Source organism: Amblyomma mixtum, chromosome 4 (genome assembly GCF_055824585.1).
Source record: "Amblyomma mixtum isolate Tamu chromosome 4, ASM5582458v1, whole genome shotgun sequence".
NCBI classification, from domain to species: Eukaryota; Metazoa; Arthropoda; class Arachnida; order Ixodida; family Ixodidae; genus Amblyomma; species Amblyomma mixtum.
In genome coordinates this window covers 72,060,374-72,077,241 of record NC_143015.1, presented here as the reverse complement: position 1 = coordinate 72,077,241, position 16,868 = coordinate 72,060,374, and the positions used below count along the sequence as shown (strand labels likewise).

General features: G+C 45.9%; 1 protein-coding gene across 2 annotated transcripts in view; it reads right to left on the bottom strand.

The window, feature by feature from the left end:
* Positions 1–609: 609 nt before the first annotated feature.
* Nprl3 (GATOR complex protein Nprl3) overlaps positions 610–16,868 on the bottom strand; it is a 17,936-nt gene continuing 1,677 nt past the window's right edge. For both annotated transcript variants that reach the window (XM_089586779.1, XM_089586780.1), the window contains 10 exons: positions 16,418–16,571; positions 15,523–15,598; positions 14,388–14,496; positions 12,444–12,478; positions 11,970–12,126; positions 9,240–9,346; positions 7,362–7,491; positions 6,237–6,420; positions 5,184–5,367; positions 610–2,843 (listed from right to left, as the gene is read on the bottom strand). In XM_089586779.1, the coding sequence (XP_089442905.1) occupies positions 2,687–2,843; positions 5,184–5,367; positions 6,237–6,420; positions 7,362–7,491; positions 9,240–9,346; positions 11,970–12,126; positions 12,444–12,478; positions 14,388–14,496; positions 15,523–15,598; positions 16,418–16,571 (1,293 nt within the window). In that variant the 3' untranslated portion in view covers positions 610–2,686. The remainder of the gene's footprint in view (positions 2,844–5,183; positions 5,368–6,236; positions 6,421–7,361; positions 7,492–9,239; positions 9,347–11,969; positions 12,127–12,443; positions 12,479–14,387; positions 14,497–15,522; positions 15,599–16,417; positions 16,572–16,868) is intronic.

Below are 16,868 nucleotides of genomic sequence, written 5' to 3'. Positions count from 1 at the left end.
GGGCTGTTTTCAGAGACCTCCTAGAGACTCCGAGCAATTTGTACAATGGGCAAGGCGTCATATCGAACAGGCAATGGCATTCCGTGGACTCCCTGCCAGCACTGCAACATGCTGTCGCGTTCCACTCGTAAAGGCGAAGCTTAAGTGTCCTCCAGTTTTTTTCTCAAGGAAGTTTGCTGCAGTAAGAAACAACTAAAACTCATTGTCTTCTTTTGCTTCATCAGATCTGGAATAGTTCACTGATTAAAAATAATTGCAAGTAGATTTTAAGGATAACATCAAGAACAGTTAAAACTCTATAAAATTTGAATCCTAGATTATAACAATCAGATTCACACCGAGCTTTTAAATACAGAGCTCCAGCCAATAATGGTCAATGCTTGTCGTGCTAAATTTCCAACAGAGAAAAGAAAGTGTAACTTCTTCACAGAGTACACTGAACTGAACCGTCCCCCACACAGTTTGCACTGCTTGAAAATGTTTGTACTGACATGCCACTGCGGACAGAAAACAGACTAAGCTTAGACTAGCCTGCCTATGTATACCATGCGGTGTGTACATGCGATGAAGATCTGAGAAAAGGGAAAGAAATTAGACACACACTTCGTATGCAGCATCCGTCAACACCAATTCATTGTGTCACTCACACATATCATACATGCAGCCACGCTGATCTGCAAAGACAAAGGAGCCCAAGCTTGCACTAAACTTCTGTGTTTAGCAAGCAACAGTAACCCAAGAAAATAAAATCCAAATGCACTGCAGTAGTTGCTTCTTACGATGCATCATCAGCAACAACTTTCCGCTTTGCTGCAACAGCGCTGAACACATTGCGCACAATGTGTCTCTACAACCTGCGCCAAAGTCGCGGCATTCAGGCGAAATTTCCTTATCCAATCTAACGTATTTACCACGTAAAGTCATTCAAGTGACTGTTACTCATACGTTTACTTTCGTTCGTCAGAAAAGATTCCGTCATAAATAGCTCTATGTGCTGCAACTAGTTACAGCATTCCACTGGCCCCTCTTTCTCTGCCACCTTTGTTGGAACTTGGTTTTGCTCTCGAGTTCTCAATATGGCCAACGCTGGTCGGAAATATTTGGCACCATTTAAAATAAGAAGAATAGGGAATGTGTAGAGGGCCCATTTAAAGCTGTCATGCCCCTGTTACACGGGTGGTTTCAACTCCCATCCAGACGAGAGCATTCACGGAAACCATATTTGGATAACGTCACATGGCAGCATCAACAGCTGCCATGAATACACTGGCAGTTCAGCCCAACCGAGATCTCAGCCTTAGCTGAATGGGTCAACTGATGACACGGCAGTTGGCAGTCTTTCTTTACCAGGCAACACAACGATATTTCTAGCTGCCATCAGTTCCTTCATCAGTTCCTTCATTGCATGCAAGAGTGCGTCCTGGTCAATGCAGATAGAAACCTATACCTTCACTATAAAAAATGCGCATAAGCAAGAAAAACACAAAACATTACCAGAAAAAGCCACAACAAAGCACTAAAGCCAACAGTATCTCAGGATGCTTGCTCTACCTTAGCACAATGCTAAATTACAGCACAGGTAAAATAAAAAGCTTGCACGGACATCGCAACTAGAATAATCACGTAAAATTAAATGATGTGAGGGCTTAAAATCAAAATGACCAGATAAAAGTACAGTCTTACTTAAGGCGCGTTCACACTTGCCCAAAAATCCGGCGAGCGAAGCGGATTCGGCCACTTCTGACGCCGAGCGAGACGGAAAGCGGTGCGGCGAGGCCGATCGGTCCAGAACAATTTCCGCCGCTGGCGACAAACATGACACCGCCCTTCGAAGCCACACCCCTCGCTTCGGACTGAATTCTCGCTGCTGCCTTTTGCAGTGCGTTCACTAGCCATAAATGGAGCAGCAGTCTTTAGCTTCATCTCACCTCGCCTCTAAGAAAGCGTATAAGTGATAAATTTGCTCTATTTTTTTTATTCAGTGACGACTGTGCCGCTTCTAGGCTTAAAAGGAAAGTCAGTCTGTTGACAGTAATGGTTCCCATCTTGACAACCAGATGGCACCACCATAGGCTGTTTATTTTTGCGTCTGTGCTAGCATACGCTGAACTAAATGTGGGAATGCGCCTTCGTTTAACGTATGTAAGCAAGCATACGCTTATGGTACGTAGACAGCGTTAATTTACGCTATTTTCTCCCTATATCTGTGTATGCCACCAGCAGCGACGTGGTGTGGAAAAGCGAGAAACAGCAGTGGCGCGGCGCTTCCGCCTCGCCCGGACGTGAACAGATGAGAACAGGTCCTAGTTTTTGCGGCGAGTGAATCCGCTACGCTCGCCGGATTTTTGGGCAAGTGTGAACGCGCCTTTATTCATGACGGGCAGATTGCGTCATCACGTTATCGAGAGGTTGACCCAAGTTCCGCAAAAGTGCCTCGTAAAAACGGTTCGACATTCCAACTCTTCAGTTACGAACTGCCCGTCAATTTCATGACAGTTGTAAACTGCCCTTGACCTGAACAGTACTTGAAGCTGCCTGTGTAACAGGCGTACCAGCCACTTCCATTTCAGTTACGCATGGCAAGACTGCAGTGCTTAGATCGGACTAGCAATTAGTACGTCGGCTGTGATGCCCCAAGGCAGCGTGAGGTCGCGCAATTCCGATAGAGAGCCTAGCGCATGTGCTGTCAGCTGTAGAAGACTGCAACCGTGGGGTCTTCGTGCTGCACAGTGAAGAGCACCTCGCGGAACTTGTCCAACAGGGCGAGGAGGTGGGAACGGCGTACGTTTTCATAGTACATGATCTCCTCGAGGTGGTCCTTGCCCTTGAAGTGCGGACACAACCTGAAACAGGACATACTGCCACTTACTGATCAGCCCACTGTTAGTTGCACTACTGACAAGGATGTCGAGCTGCTAATACAGTCGCCGACCGATTTTTCAGACTTGGCGGGACCCGAAAAATGATCCGAATACATTCGAATCTCGTTGTAACGAAACGGTTTAGAACGAAATAATGAATATAACGAAGGAATGACGATTCCCCTTGGAAGCTCTGTCGAGGTGGGCTATAACGAAGCAATCGCAGGGCCACTTGAACTTCGTTATAACAAGGTCTGTATTCGAACAAACCGAAAAATCTGTGAACTTAAAAAAAAAAACTTTTCTGCAAAAAACCGGCTTTCAAAATCGCGAAAATCATCGCTCCCCATGTTCAACCTATAAGCGATAATATTAGCCTCTATCCGAGTCATAGCCATGCTTTCGTCATGTCCACAAGCTATCACAACACCATGATACCAGACAGTGCGACGCGGCCGCAGTCATGCCGCGAATGAATGCACTCGCTGCGCAAAGCAAGAACAGTCAGTTTGCATGGGGCAATGATGCTTAAGAAGACCGAGAGGTTACCCATGGGTAACCCACGGGAAGAAGCACCTTTGAATGCAGTCCCCCCTCCCAACTTCTGCCACATTTGCTGCCCCGCACAGCAGCGGACGTCGTCCAAGCTGCGGCGGACGCTGCAGCTGTCCCACTGTACCGTTTTGTTTTCAATGCGATTGCACGCTCTTTGAAGGCCATCTCAATGGCAACGGAGAGCATCCCATTATCTCGAATGGCAATGATGGAGAACAAATAGCCAAGCCTATCCAAGCCAGTCTGATTGCACCCACCGATTCCATTTAAATCCAAGATGGCGCTTTCACAGTGGCGGGGAGCGGGTTGGTTGTGACAGCGATGCCCGCTCACATCTATATTAGGCCGAAATAACGAAATTTCGGTTGAAAAACGACCTCCACCATATTGTTGCCATCTATTTTAGTCCGAAAATTCAAACTTCCACAAAGTCCACAAATCCACAAAGTCCAAAATATCAGTCGTGAAAATGTACACATTCCTATGAGGTGCGCGACAGTTCCTCAGCGAAGTCCGAAATATCACGCAAATCCGAATTATAGGAGTCCGAAAAATCAGTCGGCTACTGTATACTGTCCAGCAGATTCTTTTGCCATGCTAGTAATCAAGCAGCATAAAGCTGTTCCGCTCACTAAAGAGTACTGCTTTGAAGCACTTACATTGAAATCTATGTTAATATACTACAATGCAGTGCTTGCTCAATGACAGCTTCCAGAAAAACTTGAGGCAAAAAAAAATATAGAAAAGTAATTCAAAGCATAGAAACCTTGCAAATAAGTAGTAGAAATTATCAAATGTGTAAGCATGCTTACTTCTCAAAACAATGTCACTGAAACAGCAGTACTACTGGCAAAAGAACCCACTGAGGAAACGACAAAAGCAAAAAATTATGATAAGAGCCTGTAACAGTGCAAGTCTACAATGACAGTTCGAAAAAAGGACTCGAACAGCAGAGTCCAATGCGTCGTGCTTTTAATATCATGACTATAAAATGTAGCACCCTTGCTACCCAGCTCATTAATTTCATGTTTACCAACTGAGCCTGCAAGCAGCATAGACACCTGCACCAGCCTTCCTGTTTCCACAACTGCAAAACGTGATGCCATACCTTCCCTGGACCACCCGTACATGACCATGCTATCTCAAGCTAAGCCCTTTTTTTTGTCGTGTTCTGAAAAAAAAAAAAATGCTAAGGATTTCTTCTCTTCTAAGACTTTCCTTGTTGTCTAAACATGCATCGCTAGCACAACTAGAAAGTACAGGCCACTCCAACTTGATAGGGAGCAACCAGTTTGCATGAAAACATGAATTTATTCGTTATTTCCCCTAGATATTTCCTCTGGATATTTAATGCCAAGAGTAAAACAAAAATAGTTAGAAAATTAGAAAAATCTGTGCTTGGCGCACATAATTATGGAGTAATCATTAATTGTATGCTCAAAATAAGTTCCCTTTCATATTGGAGAGACCTGTACAGAGCATGTCTTCCCCATGTGCAAGGAACATGCTCCGTGGTGGCTGGTTTTGCACTGCGGTGACTAAACTCATCTCCACAAAACAGAAGCCAACAACAAAAATAAGGGATACAAAGCAATGTGAAAAGCAACCGACAACGGCAAACCGGAGCACCTTTACGACGCTCTCGTTAATGCTCGACAGCATTAACAGCTGTTAACAGCTGTTAATTAACAGCTGAATTAACAGCTGTTAATGCTCAACAGCATTAACGAGCCCCTAACGAGAAGAGCGGGAAACGCCTGGGGCCACCTGAGAAAGAGCTTGCGGTCCTCGAGGTTCCTGTAGGCAGGCACCCTTGTGACGGCCTCCTTTTCATCCCACGAGAGCGCGAAGCGTCCATCGGACTCCGCCGGAGACAAGTCTTCGTCCGAGCCACACTTGGACGACTGGCTGGACTGACTTGGACTCCCTATCATGGAGTCCTCACTGGGCACTACGTGCGTGAAGAGAACAGTGAAAATGCAGATGGACACCATCAGAGTCAGCCCAAACTATGTCCAATCATCTCATGTTAGATCTGTCTTTTTTGCCAGCTGCGGTCCCTCACATTCCAACAAATTTCCCACATTTCTTCAGCACGCACCCAACTATTGTCACTCCCTGCTAAGTTCCCCTCTCGGAATTTACTCCCTTACCCTAAAGGATCATTCACTATCCCTTTCCTGCCAAACAAAATGGGAAGCGCTAATTTCTCTGTGCTGGAACCTGGGAAGGCTATGGCTCTTTGTGAAGTACATGCCCTCTTCATATTCTTGTCAACACACTTTTAGAGTACTAACCATTTTCTTTCGGCACTGCTTGGTATACAGATTGCAAGACCTGTCATCAAGACTTCCATGCACCAAAGGCTTACAATGAACACTGATTGTCGTGTTTTGTGTGTCTGTTTGATGCAGTCATGCCATAGGTGCTAGAGATGGAAGGGTATACAAACACTAACGCAGTAAGCTGTGGTACGCGTATGGTCCAGATCCTATCTATTCCATGGACAACGAGGGCTGCACAGGTCACGTGCTCCATGCAAAGGGTGGTCACTTCATCACTGCCATCTCTGTCCAATCATTCTGATACGCAATCATAGCCGCTACCGCTTGCGACAACCCTCTCCCACCAATCACAGCACACTCTCTCTCTCCCCTCGCTGCCTTGCCCTCCTCCTCCGCTTTCCTGCCTGTACTCTTATGGTTACATCACAGGATGCTGCTCAAACCAGGAAGTGAGGCTTAACAGTTGCGCTGTGAAAAAGAGGGCGTTGGCTCCTCCCCCAACGACCCACATCCCAGACAGACAGCAGGGCCTGACCTGAGCCACTGAAGTCTGACTGGCTGGTGGCTGGCCGGTGGCCCAGGTGGGGCTCCGAGAGGTAGGGTCGCGACCCGAGGTAGCCATTGTTGGGCTGCTCGGTCGGCACGAGGTAGACGTACGTGTGGAGCTGCATCAGGATCTTCTCCTGGAGCATCCACACCAGGATCTGCAGCAGCTGCTTCTGCAGAACAGCACGGGAAGCAGCGGCAATGCTGACAGGCCTTCACAGGGTGAAGTTAAGTTAAAGCATAACCACACAATGTGAATCAGCACATAGCAAGAGCGGTGCTGCAGTTTTTGGCCAACAAAGGCCATGGACACCCATCTTTGAAGAGATGTCCATCTTTGAAGCCGAGCCCGTGTGTGAAGGCTGTGCACAATTGGCCTTCAGCATCACATACACATCCCACTGTATTCTGCCATCATCAGCTTTCGTCTTTACTTTCTCCCCAATTCTGTCTCATACCTCTCCCCTAGCAAGGAGTAGCAGACCAAAGCCATGCCACTCCTGTAGAACTCTCCTCTCTTCTGCCCATCAAAGGTTTCTATCTCTCTCTCTCTCCTTATCGCAATGTCAATAGACCTACTTCTTTCAATCGAGAACTTGCACACATTGCCAGGCCAGAGAACAGAATAAATATTATTGTTGGGCAGAAAAAGGATGAAGCTTCTGCTTGAGTCTACAAATATTGCCCCTATGAGCACAACCGCAGTTCAATTGGAACTCGTGAGTAGACCAGAAGACTGCTGCAGGAGATCAACGGCAACTAATACCCCAAGTACCCCAAGTAATATCAGCGCAAGAAATCCAGCCGCATTCACTTCATTGGTGTCTTACAGTGACCTATCAGCGCTGGCAGTATATCGAACAAGGTACGTTCTAAATGAGGCTTACCTTTTGACGAATGCTGCATGAAATCATCTGAATCGTGAAAGTAGCTTATTCCCACCTGTTATGTCGAGCTCAATTGCAAAGCTAACCTCCAAGACTCAACTCAAACTAGGAACGGGCAGTTTCAACATAGCGACAAATGCTCTATAGCATGCTCCCTCGCCCTATTACAGCATTATAGTGAATAGCGCATACATGGCACAACTAATGGTGCACACACAAAACCGTACTCGCTCATTCTTGAGGTCCATGGGGTCATTCAGTTGGGAAAGCGAAGTGGGCATCGAAAATTTGGACATGATGGCTGGCAGGGAGACGCCGGGGAACATCTCGGCAAACCTCTCGTGCACGGGGGATTTCCTGCAAATGAGTTAGAAGCTTCATCACAAACTAATTACTCCCACGGATTACAACTGCCAAGCGTTAGGAACAAGAGCATGATCATGGAAAAACAAGCCCACATTCATGAGGTTTGCCCCACATCCACCAGGCTTGCAAAAACATTAATCAGCAAGCTGCGACTTGCAATCCCTTTTACTGATTTGCTGTTCCCTGTGCGCTACTTGCTGTTTTAGCTTTTGCAATGAAAGCTATTATATCTACCTTTAGTTTAGCATACAGCCCTGCATTCTACCGTGGAACCTACACATCCGTCGCAAAGAGTTAATTACTCAGTAAATTAATTTAACCTAACCAATTGCATTGAATTTGCATTAAATTATTCATTAGTTCATTTACATATACCTTAAAGGCCTCAACACAACCACTGTATAAGGAGAGTCAAATACAAAAGTTTGTGCAAAGTAGGTTAGAAATCAAAAGCATAATGGTAAGTACAGCAAAGCAGAGCAAAAACCAGTTAGCTCAGATTGTAAGCTATCGCAGTTCACAAGAAGTGATATGAAGTACAGGGCAAAAACAATGTGTCATAGAACAAAACAGGGGAAATGCACCAGGTATCATACAAATGCAAAAAAAGAAACATTTCAGGTATACGTAAGGACAACTACACGTAAACAGAACCAACGAGGCAACAGTCTCAAGTGGCTGAAAACAGTTATATGAATCATCAGTATAGAAATGAAGCACTAAGCGTTATCAATTAAGTGTTTGAATAGATGTTCGCTCGATGTTCGAGTAGATGAGTGGATGATTCAATTCAGTAAATATAGGTTTAATTCAAATTGCCAACTGCAGCCATAGCAGTGCTTTGAAGCACTGTCAAATAAACAAATAAATTAGCCCAAAGGACACCGAGCAATGGATAAATAAACATATAAGACAACCAGGAACTACATCAAATGAAGAGCACATTCCCTGGTCACACCTTTTACTGAGCTGAGCACAGGAACGCAAGAAGCACTGAGTACCATAACTCACCCAAATATGCTAAACATAGGGGCCCTGAGGGAACTCTGAACGGCACATTCAAATGCATTAAACTGGCAGAGCAGCCTCTTCCCAGCACTTCAATCAGATCTATATATTCTGCACAAGTTACAGTTAATAGATATATCTCATGCAGGGTTTTGTTTTATTCATACATTTTTTAAACATGCAGTTTTGCTTCACCTGTCTCACATGCACGGAAACTTCCATAAGTGCATGGAAGAAAAATTAAGGATCTCCATGTGTGGGGATTAAGAAAAAAAACAACCTTTCTAATAAAAAAATCAGTGACAATAATCATGCCTGCAAAACAGGCACAATTTCTCAAAATTACAATATGCATCATGCTGCTACTTATTTATTGGCCAAGCCATGGCAGTCTGGTTCAAAAAACAAAAATTAAAAACCTCAGTGCCTTTGCGAGGCTGAGGAACATGCCTATCTAACTGAGGGACAGCTCTCAAAATACATGCAAAACATTTGAAACAACACCCCAGCGGGAACTATGGATGCACAAGTTCTGTGCTTATATGCACACAACTGGGTTTCAATCCTACATCTATAACCCCTTCTTTCTGTTTCAACTTTTCTCTTATTTCTTCTTTGATCATTTAAATGCCCTTTTCAACTACCTTAAACGCTAAGTACTACACTGTACAAAGAAAAAAAAAGTGTGAAGACTTCCCCTCTCCCATGCGAGTTCCACGAAGCACACTCACACACTGGTTGGTGCGTTGGGAGCAAGCACGTAGCAGTTGCTCTCACACAGAGGGTAGATGATGGTGGCCTTGGCCCAGTAGACCAGGTGCGCCGACAGTTGGAACACCTGCCACAAATGAGCCACAAGTCAATCAACTGACCGAGTGCCTCACTGATGTACTATCGGGGACAAAAGTGGTCTACTCCACGCAGCGGGAATCGGAGCTACGGAAAACTGTGTTGCAACGCCATCTACAGGAGGCATCTGGGATCGAGACAGCCGATGCGTGACCTTTACTATCAGCAGGCATTGACACTTGGCTCGTTTCAATGTTTCGTGCTTTAGCTCACCAAAATGCCGCGGTTTTCCGTTGCTCCGGCTCCGGCCACGTGGAGTATACCATTTTTGTCCCCAATAGTACACCTCTGCATTTTCAAAACATAAAGATAGCCCCTGAAACTGCAAACACTGCTCACAGGCACTCTGCAACCTATCCTGTCGTGCAGGTTAATCGTAAGACATGAAACTTGCTTCTCAATTAATGCTTGCGTTAGCACAAAAGTGGCTGCACACTATATTGATGACTTGCAATGCACAGACCATACGTAGAAGGCGTGCCAGTGACAACAATGCCACCTGGAAATGGCAAGACAGGCATCTGCATCTTCTGTGTCACAGGGTTACGTATATGACTCATAGCAAAAATAAATTACTCATAGGACGGTGCACGTCATCCATGCTTTTACTCGGGTCCCAAAAATAAACTGCTTGAAAAATGACCCGTGTATCATTAGCTTCTGCCAAGTGCAGACCAGACGTCTGCACTTGGGACCACCGGAAAGTTTGATCAACAGCTTGGAAGCCCAGGCCAACGACTTATCTTAAACACCAGATAAGGCTGAGAGTAATAGACAATGACTGCAAAATGCATGAGTGTACCGAGGCAATGCAAGGCAGTGAAAACAACGAAGTCACCCCCATTAGCACATATAGGGCATTTCCCTTAAGAGTTTACACAATTTTTAAAAATGGGCTTTTTGAGTTAGAACGGCGATTTTTTCGGCATAGCATTGTCAGTGGTGTAGTACATCAGAATACGCATGCTAACTAGCAGGCTGGTAAACCAATATTGAATAAGTTAACTTTTCAACTATTACCGTATTTACTCGCATAATAGGCACACTCGCACAATAGGCGCACCCCCAATTCGGTCGCGGAAAATCAGATTTTTTTATTTCCGCGCATAATAGGCGCACCCCGAACTTGGCACTGTGATCAGTATTGTAGTTACACGATTGCAAGCCAACGCCTCCCTACCCCCACAATCTTTATTTTAACAAAGTTTTTGCTGAACTGACTACTAGTCCTCACTAGTGCTGCTGCCGTCGCAGATGCTGCGGACCCACAGCACGTACAACGACGTCACGTGGAACAGCCGCACACAGTTTTCAGGGATGCTCACTTTAAACGTCTGTTTGGAAAGCTTCATCTCCAGCCGGAAACTTTCCCGACTTAGGACCCCGAAAATCGCGGCGATAGGAGTCGCATAGGAAAATTTAGGCACGCCGCAGTCGCAACTGCCACACTTCTCGTCCACATCAAATTTCCGGCCTACCGCACGCTTGCCGTGTTTGAGATCTAACTACCAGCCGTGTAGCTATTAGGGCGCTTCTCCGTCGTGCTGTAATAGCAACGCTCAGCGGCACCACAAGAAAGCCACATCTGCGATGAACTAACACACTACGACAGAAACCGACCCTTTGCCAGCCATAAAAAAACTGGAGCTGGTGATGCTGATGTCGATAAGGATAACGAAAGCTCGCGGCGGGCGAAAAAGTTGATGATGATGATAAGCTTGACCTTGGGCGCTATCCGTGGGCGGCACCTGGAAGCTCCTGTGCGCGTGCACGGCCGCCTTGATCACGCGCGCGCCTCCGCTCCTCAGCGACCAAGCGCGCGTTGCTCGCAGCCGGAGCTGATCGCGGAGGCCATGGCGCGTGCATTTCCGCATGGATCGTGGAAAGTTTGGGTGCGGCCCTTACAGGGATTTTTTAAAAATTATTTCCTTCGGGAAAACAGGATGCGGCCCGTTCACAGGTGCGTTTATGCGGTATGTTCGATTTTGCGAGTCGAAAAATTTCCGGAAATTTTACCACGCGTAATAGGCGCACCCCAAACTTTGAGCCGGATTTTCCGGAAAAAAAGTGCGCCTATTATGCGAGTAAATACGGTACTTTTAGGCTCCTTAATTATGGAGAGGCGTGTAGCCCACGATAAGTAATATCCATATCAGTTTTTAGAATTCCTAAAACGCGGTTACCCTAGGCAGTGTGGCCTAATAAATTCTGGCTAAAGCGCGCCTCAATAGATGCGCTTTCAAGAAGCTTGCAGGCAAAGCAACCTCTCCAGTGCACGCAACTCGTCGAAATAGTCAAAATTTGTTAGACCACAGCGGCGAGGGTAACCTCATTTTCGAAATTCTAAAAACTGATATGGATAATGATTACGGTGGGCTACACGCCACTCGATAATTAAGGAACCTAACAGTAATAGTCAAAAAGCTAACTGTTCAATATTAGTTAACCAGCCTGCTAGTTAGCATGTCTTGTCTGTATTCTGATGTACTACACTGCCGACATTGCTAAGCCGAAAAAAGCGGTCCTCTAACTCAGAAGGCCTATTTTTAAAAATTGTGCAAAGTCTTAGGCGAAAAACCATGTAGAGTGATAACAATAAGAAAGTCACGTGCCTGTCTCAAAGCAAGATCCGTATCCGCAGCCAACTGCACCAGGCTGCGCATTGGGCTAGCCGTGTGGATGAGCCGAACAAGTGCGGACGACGCATCGTTGGGCAGCGACTCAACAAGTTCCCTCGGATCGACCAGAAGCAGCAAGGCATGGTATGGCCTGCAGCAGATGCTATTTCTTCACCATTTCTGCTATTTCTTCACCATTTCTGCTATTTTTTCACCATTTCTCAACACACTCCATTTGGAAAGGCTAATCAGTCAGTCTCTCAGCTGCATGTCTGCAACAAGTTCTAGCAAGTATGATAACTGCTAAGCAAAGAACTACATAAAAGATATTTAAGTCATATTCCGCCACTTACCAATCAGTGCAATAGGAGACTTTAAGAAGAGGGAGGTGTGGTTGGGGGGGGGGGGGGGGGATTAGGAATTTCAAATAGCCACGTCAAAACAAACTGAAAAGTGTGAGTGCTTTACCTGAGTTGCGTCAAGCACTTCTGAATGGCTTCAGCCTGTTCAAATAGAAAAAGAAAAAAAAAACTGGCTGAGCATGAATGTTTAAGAGCATATACCACATGCAATATAACAGGAGCTCCCAAAGAGGCCCATGTATCCTATCAAGGTTTTCTTCATGTCTCTTTTTTTCTAGGCCTACTGGGACAGAAATGCATTGTATCAAGGGCCAAGGTTATACTGGACATCAGTACCATACTGGTCTTTCAGATGCCACTCATATAAAATGGCTTGCAATTTTGGACTCTTGGGACTAAGCCCTAGAGCCATGCCCGTGATATTTCACTCACAACACCGACACTGACAATGCTGACACCGATAATGCTGACACAGACAACAGCGACACCAACAATACCAACACCAACAACACCTACACCCACAATGCCAACACCAACAATGCCGACACCCACAATGCCGACACCCACAATGCCCACACCAACAATGCCAACACCCACAATGCCGACACCCACAAAACCCACACCCACAATGCTGATACCAACAAAGCCAACACCAAAAATGCCTACACCCACAATGCCCACACTCACAACGTTGACACCCAAAATGCCAACACCAACAAAGCCGAAACCCACAATGCCCACACCAACAAAGCCCACACCAACAATACCCACACCAGCAATGCCGACACCAACAACACCAACATCGGATTTTCTGCGGAACAGGGCCTTTAACGCTGTCGCATTAATATGAGTTCAAGCGACTCCTGCACGTTCCTCATATGTGGCTTGAAAATACTCGCCCAGAGGTTGTCAGAACAGACCACCACAGTAGATGTCAGGAGGCAGTGGAAACTAACTACTCTCCTTTGCAACCAGCCACTACAAGTAATGAAATACTAGTGCCGCAACCAAAATAAATGACTGCTCTGAATCAAGGATTGTAGTGGCCTCCTAACAAAACATGATGGGAAAAATTTTCTCACACATTTCTGTCTACACCAGACACTTGTGGACAAGCTCCAGACACTACAAACAGGGTATTTCAAGCAATGCAATGCAGAGCTTTCGAAAAGTCACACAGAACACTGCAACAAAACTACCACAAGAAATTTATTATTTAGAAACGCAAGCCTGGGAATCCATTCCTTTGATTTGTCATGTCTAACATCTCATCTCACAAACTGATACTTCAACAAAAACATCAATTACGACATACAATGTCTGTCTATGACTTTTGTGATAGCCTGGCCACTAATTTTTTGTATCCTTGCAGGTGTACTCCACTTACAAGCTACATACATCTATCCAAGCAGCGCACTGACTTTAATGTGCCCACACTGTTTTCCACATGCAGATGCTTCAGCTGCTACATACACTATCATAGCACGCGTTGCCTTTTACGTACAGCCATTCCTGCTAATGGCTCCTGGTTGTGCACACACGTTGTACGGAGTCGTGGCATGCTTGTTCGTTTAGAGCTCAACAGCTGCGGGAACTTCGTTTCCTGATTTGCACGACACAAGAAAACTACACCTTGGAGCCAATTCACCAACAATAACACTGCAAGACCATTTTTTTTTCCTCGTGCTTCATTGGGCCCAGGCTAGGCTCGATTTCTCACCGAAACGCCACTTCAGTACAAGATGGCATAAACGTTTGTCCTAGGCATACAAATACCTTTATTTCAAATACCTTTATTTAAACATCAGGGATGTTAGGGGTACACCCAAAAAGCCTATGACTGGCTTGACAGAGGGGCGCACCCCCGTGCATAAAAGCCGGCAGCAACAGAACACGGGCAGAGCAATAAAAAAAGACTACAGTGCATAGGTAAACATCATATTCATCATATACATCATATAATTTGGCACAACTGGGCATGCGAGTTTCCTCACAGCTTTCCTCAAGACCAAGTGAACCCTCTGCACCCCCCCACCATGAGGAACCTCACCTTGACGCAGTTGCGTGCCAGGGACAGCCGATGCACCTTATGCGGGAGGCAGAAGGAGACGTTAATCCACCGGTTGATGTGCAGCTGCACAGAACCACTGCCGTGCAGCCTGGAAAAGAAGGCACAGTCACCACAAAAGCTAAGAGAAGTGCATGTCCCGATGCTCCACTACAGGTAAAGAAGCATGCTCTGTCTCAAAAGTTGTTCACGTTGAAGTGGGAGCTAACAAGTACAAGGCAACGGCTTCTAGGACCTGCAAAGCTGGCTTCTGGGGGCATGAGAACAGCATAGCAATGCAAGCCACTGCCACACGCTCGTAGATTCCACTCGAATGTAAAAGGTTTTGGGATGGGACGTAGCAGTGTAAGGCAAGAAGAAAAGGGAACACTCTGGACTAAACTTCTGCGGAGAAAGTAAAGCAAGCACACGCCTGTGTAAGTGTAACAAAGCACTGGGGTATGATCGATGCATAAGCATGCCTCTTGCAATAGGAAATGTCTCTGGAGATATACTACCGGTTGATGCGCAATGCAAGCAGAAATGAAGATGAAATAATGAGTCGAAGATGTACTGCCCACAACAGAGCTTCATAAATAAAAATTATGAGGCACCTGCAATGCTCAAGCTGCAGCTAAACCCTTCGTCCCTCCTCAAATCAATACAGAGCACTAGACGACATAAAAGGGTCGTCCTTGGCATAACTAGGCAGAACTGCACGCAACTAATGTGAAATCCCCCGTCTTGATTTTGCTGCCAAATGGCCACCTTATTTTGGCTACCTCTGCATCAAAAGAGAATACTTAACTAATGCGTTTCATCCCGTTATCGTCCACCGCCGTGGCTCAGTGGTTATGGTGCTCGGCTGCTGACCCGAAAGACGCGGGTTCGATCCCGGCCGTGGCAGTCGAATTTCGATGGAGGTGAAATTCTAGAGGTCCATGTACTGTGCGATGTCAGTGCACGTTAAAGAACCCCAGGTGGTCGAAATTTCCGGAGCCCTCCACTACGGCGTCTCTCATAGCCTTAGTCGTTTTGGGACAATAAACCCCACAAAACTCTAAACCAATCATCCCGTTAATGAACTTTACAAAAGAAAAAACAGTGATACAAGAAAAAAAAATCTAAGTGAACTCACTCGTTGTATGCCCGCTGCAAATCCCGAGCCAGTTGACTGCGTGTTAAGATCAGGTAGTACGGTGACTCTCCACTGTCTGGGGGGAACACAGATGAAGAAGAGAGTAATGAGATGCGATCACAAAATGTACTTTCTGGTATGCAACTACACATAGCTCATTCTCTTCAGTGCAGCATCACATACAAGCCTTGCAAATGGAACGAAATTATTTCTCCACAGGTTTTACTCAATCTAACCCCACCCTAGTTGCAAATCTGCTAACAGATGGTGTTTCAGCATCTAACAGTTCGGAGTGGGCTCAGGCCATTTATGCTAATACACAACACACCTAAAAAGATATTTAATTTGTGTTGACTCTGATGTGGAACTCTCACTGCAGAATTTTACTCTTTACAGTAATAAACAGCAGCACTGAGGACACACAAGAGTTTTATATATAAAAAAAGCGCCCAAAAAATACCACTAAACACACTGCTTGGGATCTGAATGCAAAACAGTGAGCAACATGAAAAAATAGGGTTTTTCACGTAGCCAAATACAACCACCAGAAACTGGTTCGTGAATGTGACGGGCAAGCACAGCTATATTCGGGTACAAGTCAAGAAAAAAGCGGCTTTTCCCTATCGAAGGGCCCCCTTCCAGCCAATGGCGTCGACCAATTCTCATCACCCTGCTAGAGTGAGTCACGTGACAGCGAAGGGAGTGGCGTGACAATGCAGGAGGGAGACTATCCCCAGCAATGTAGAGAGGCGACAACCCCCTTTTATCTGCCCCTCTCTGCATTACCAAGCAAGCAGGTTCATAAGAATCGGACAGACACCATTGGCTGGATAGGGAGTCCTTTGATGGGGAAAAGCCGCTTTTTTCTTGACTTGTATTGGACTACAGTGCTCACCTTCAGGCATGGCCACAGTGTCGTCGTGAGCTCGCAGCATGCCTTTCAACTCTACACTCAGGTAGCTGCAACGCATCTCTTCCGAGGACAAGGCTATCGCAATCTTGTGTGTGAAGTCGTGGTAGAAGTTGACAATGTCATGGCTGGCGTTGGCCTTTGTGGGAGAGGAGGGGAGCCAAAAGAAAGGGAAGGAAGATGTATGGAGTTCAGTGACAAATGTAGTAAAAATTCGTTCACATATTAATTATTAGGGTCAGACAAAACTAATAGGTCCATATATCAAGTAAAAAAAATAAAAGGGAAGACAGAAACCAACTCATGTTTTCGGACCCTTACAACTTCCTTGTCTACAATCACAACCACCATGAACGCCCCGCCGCGGTGGCTCAGTGGTTACGGCGCTCGACTGCTGACCCGAAAGACACGGGTTCGATCCCGGCCGTGGCGGCCA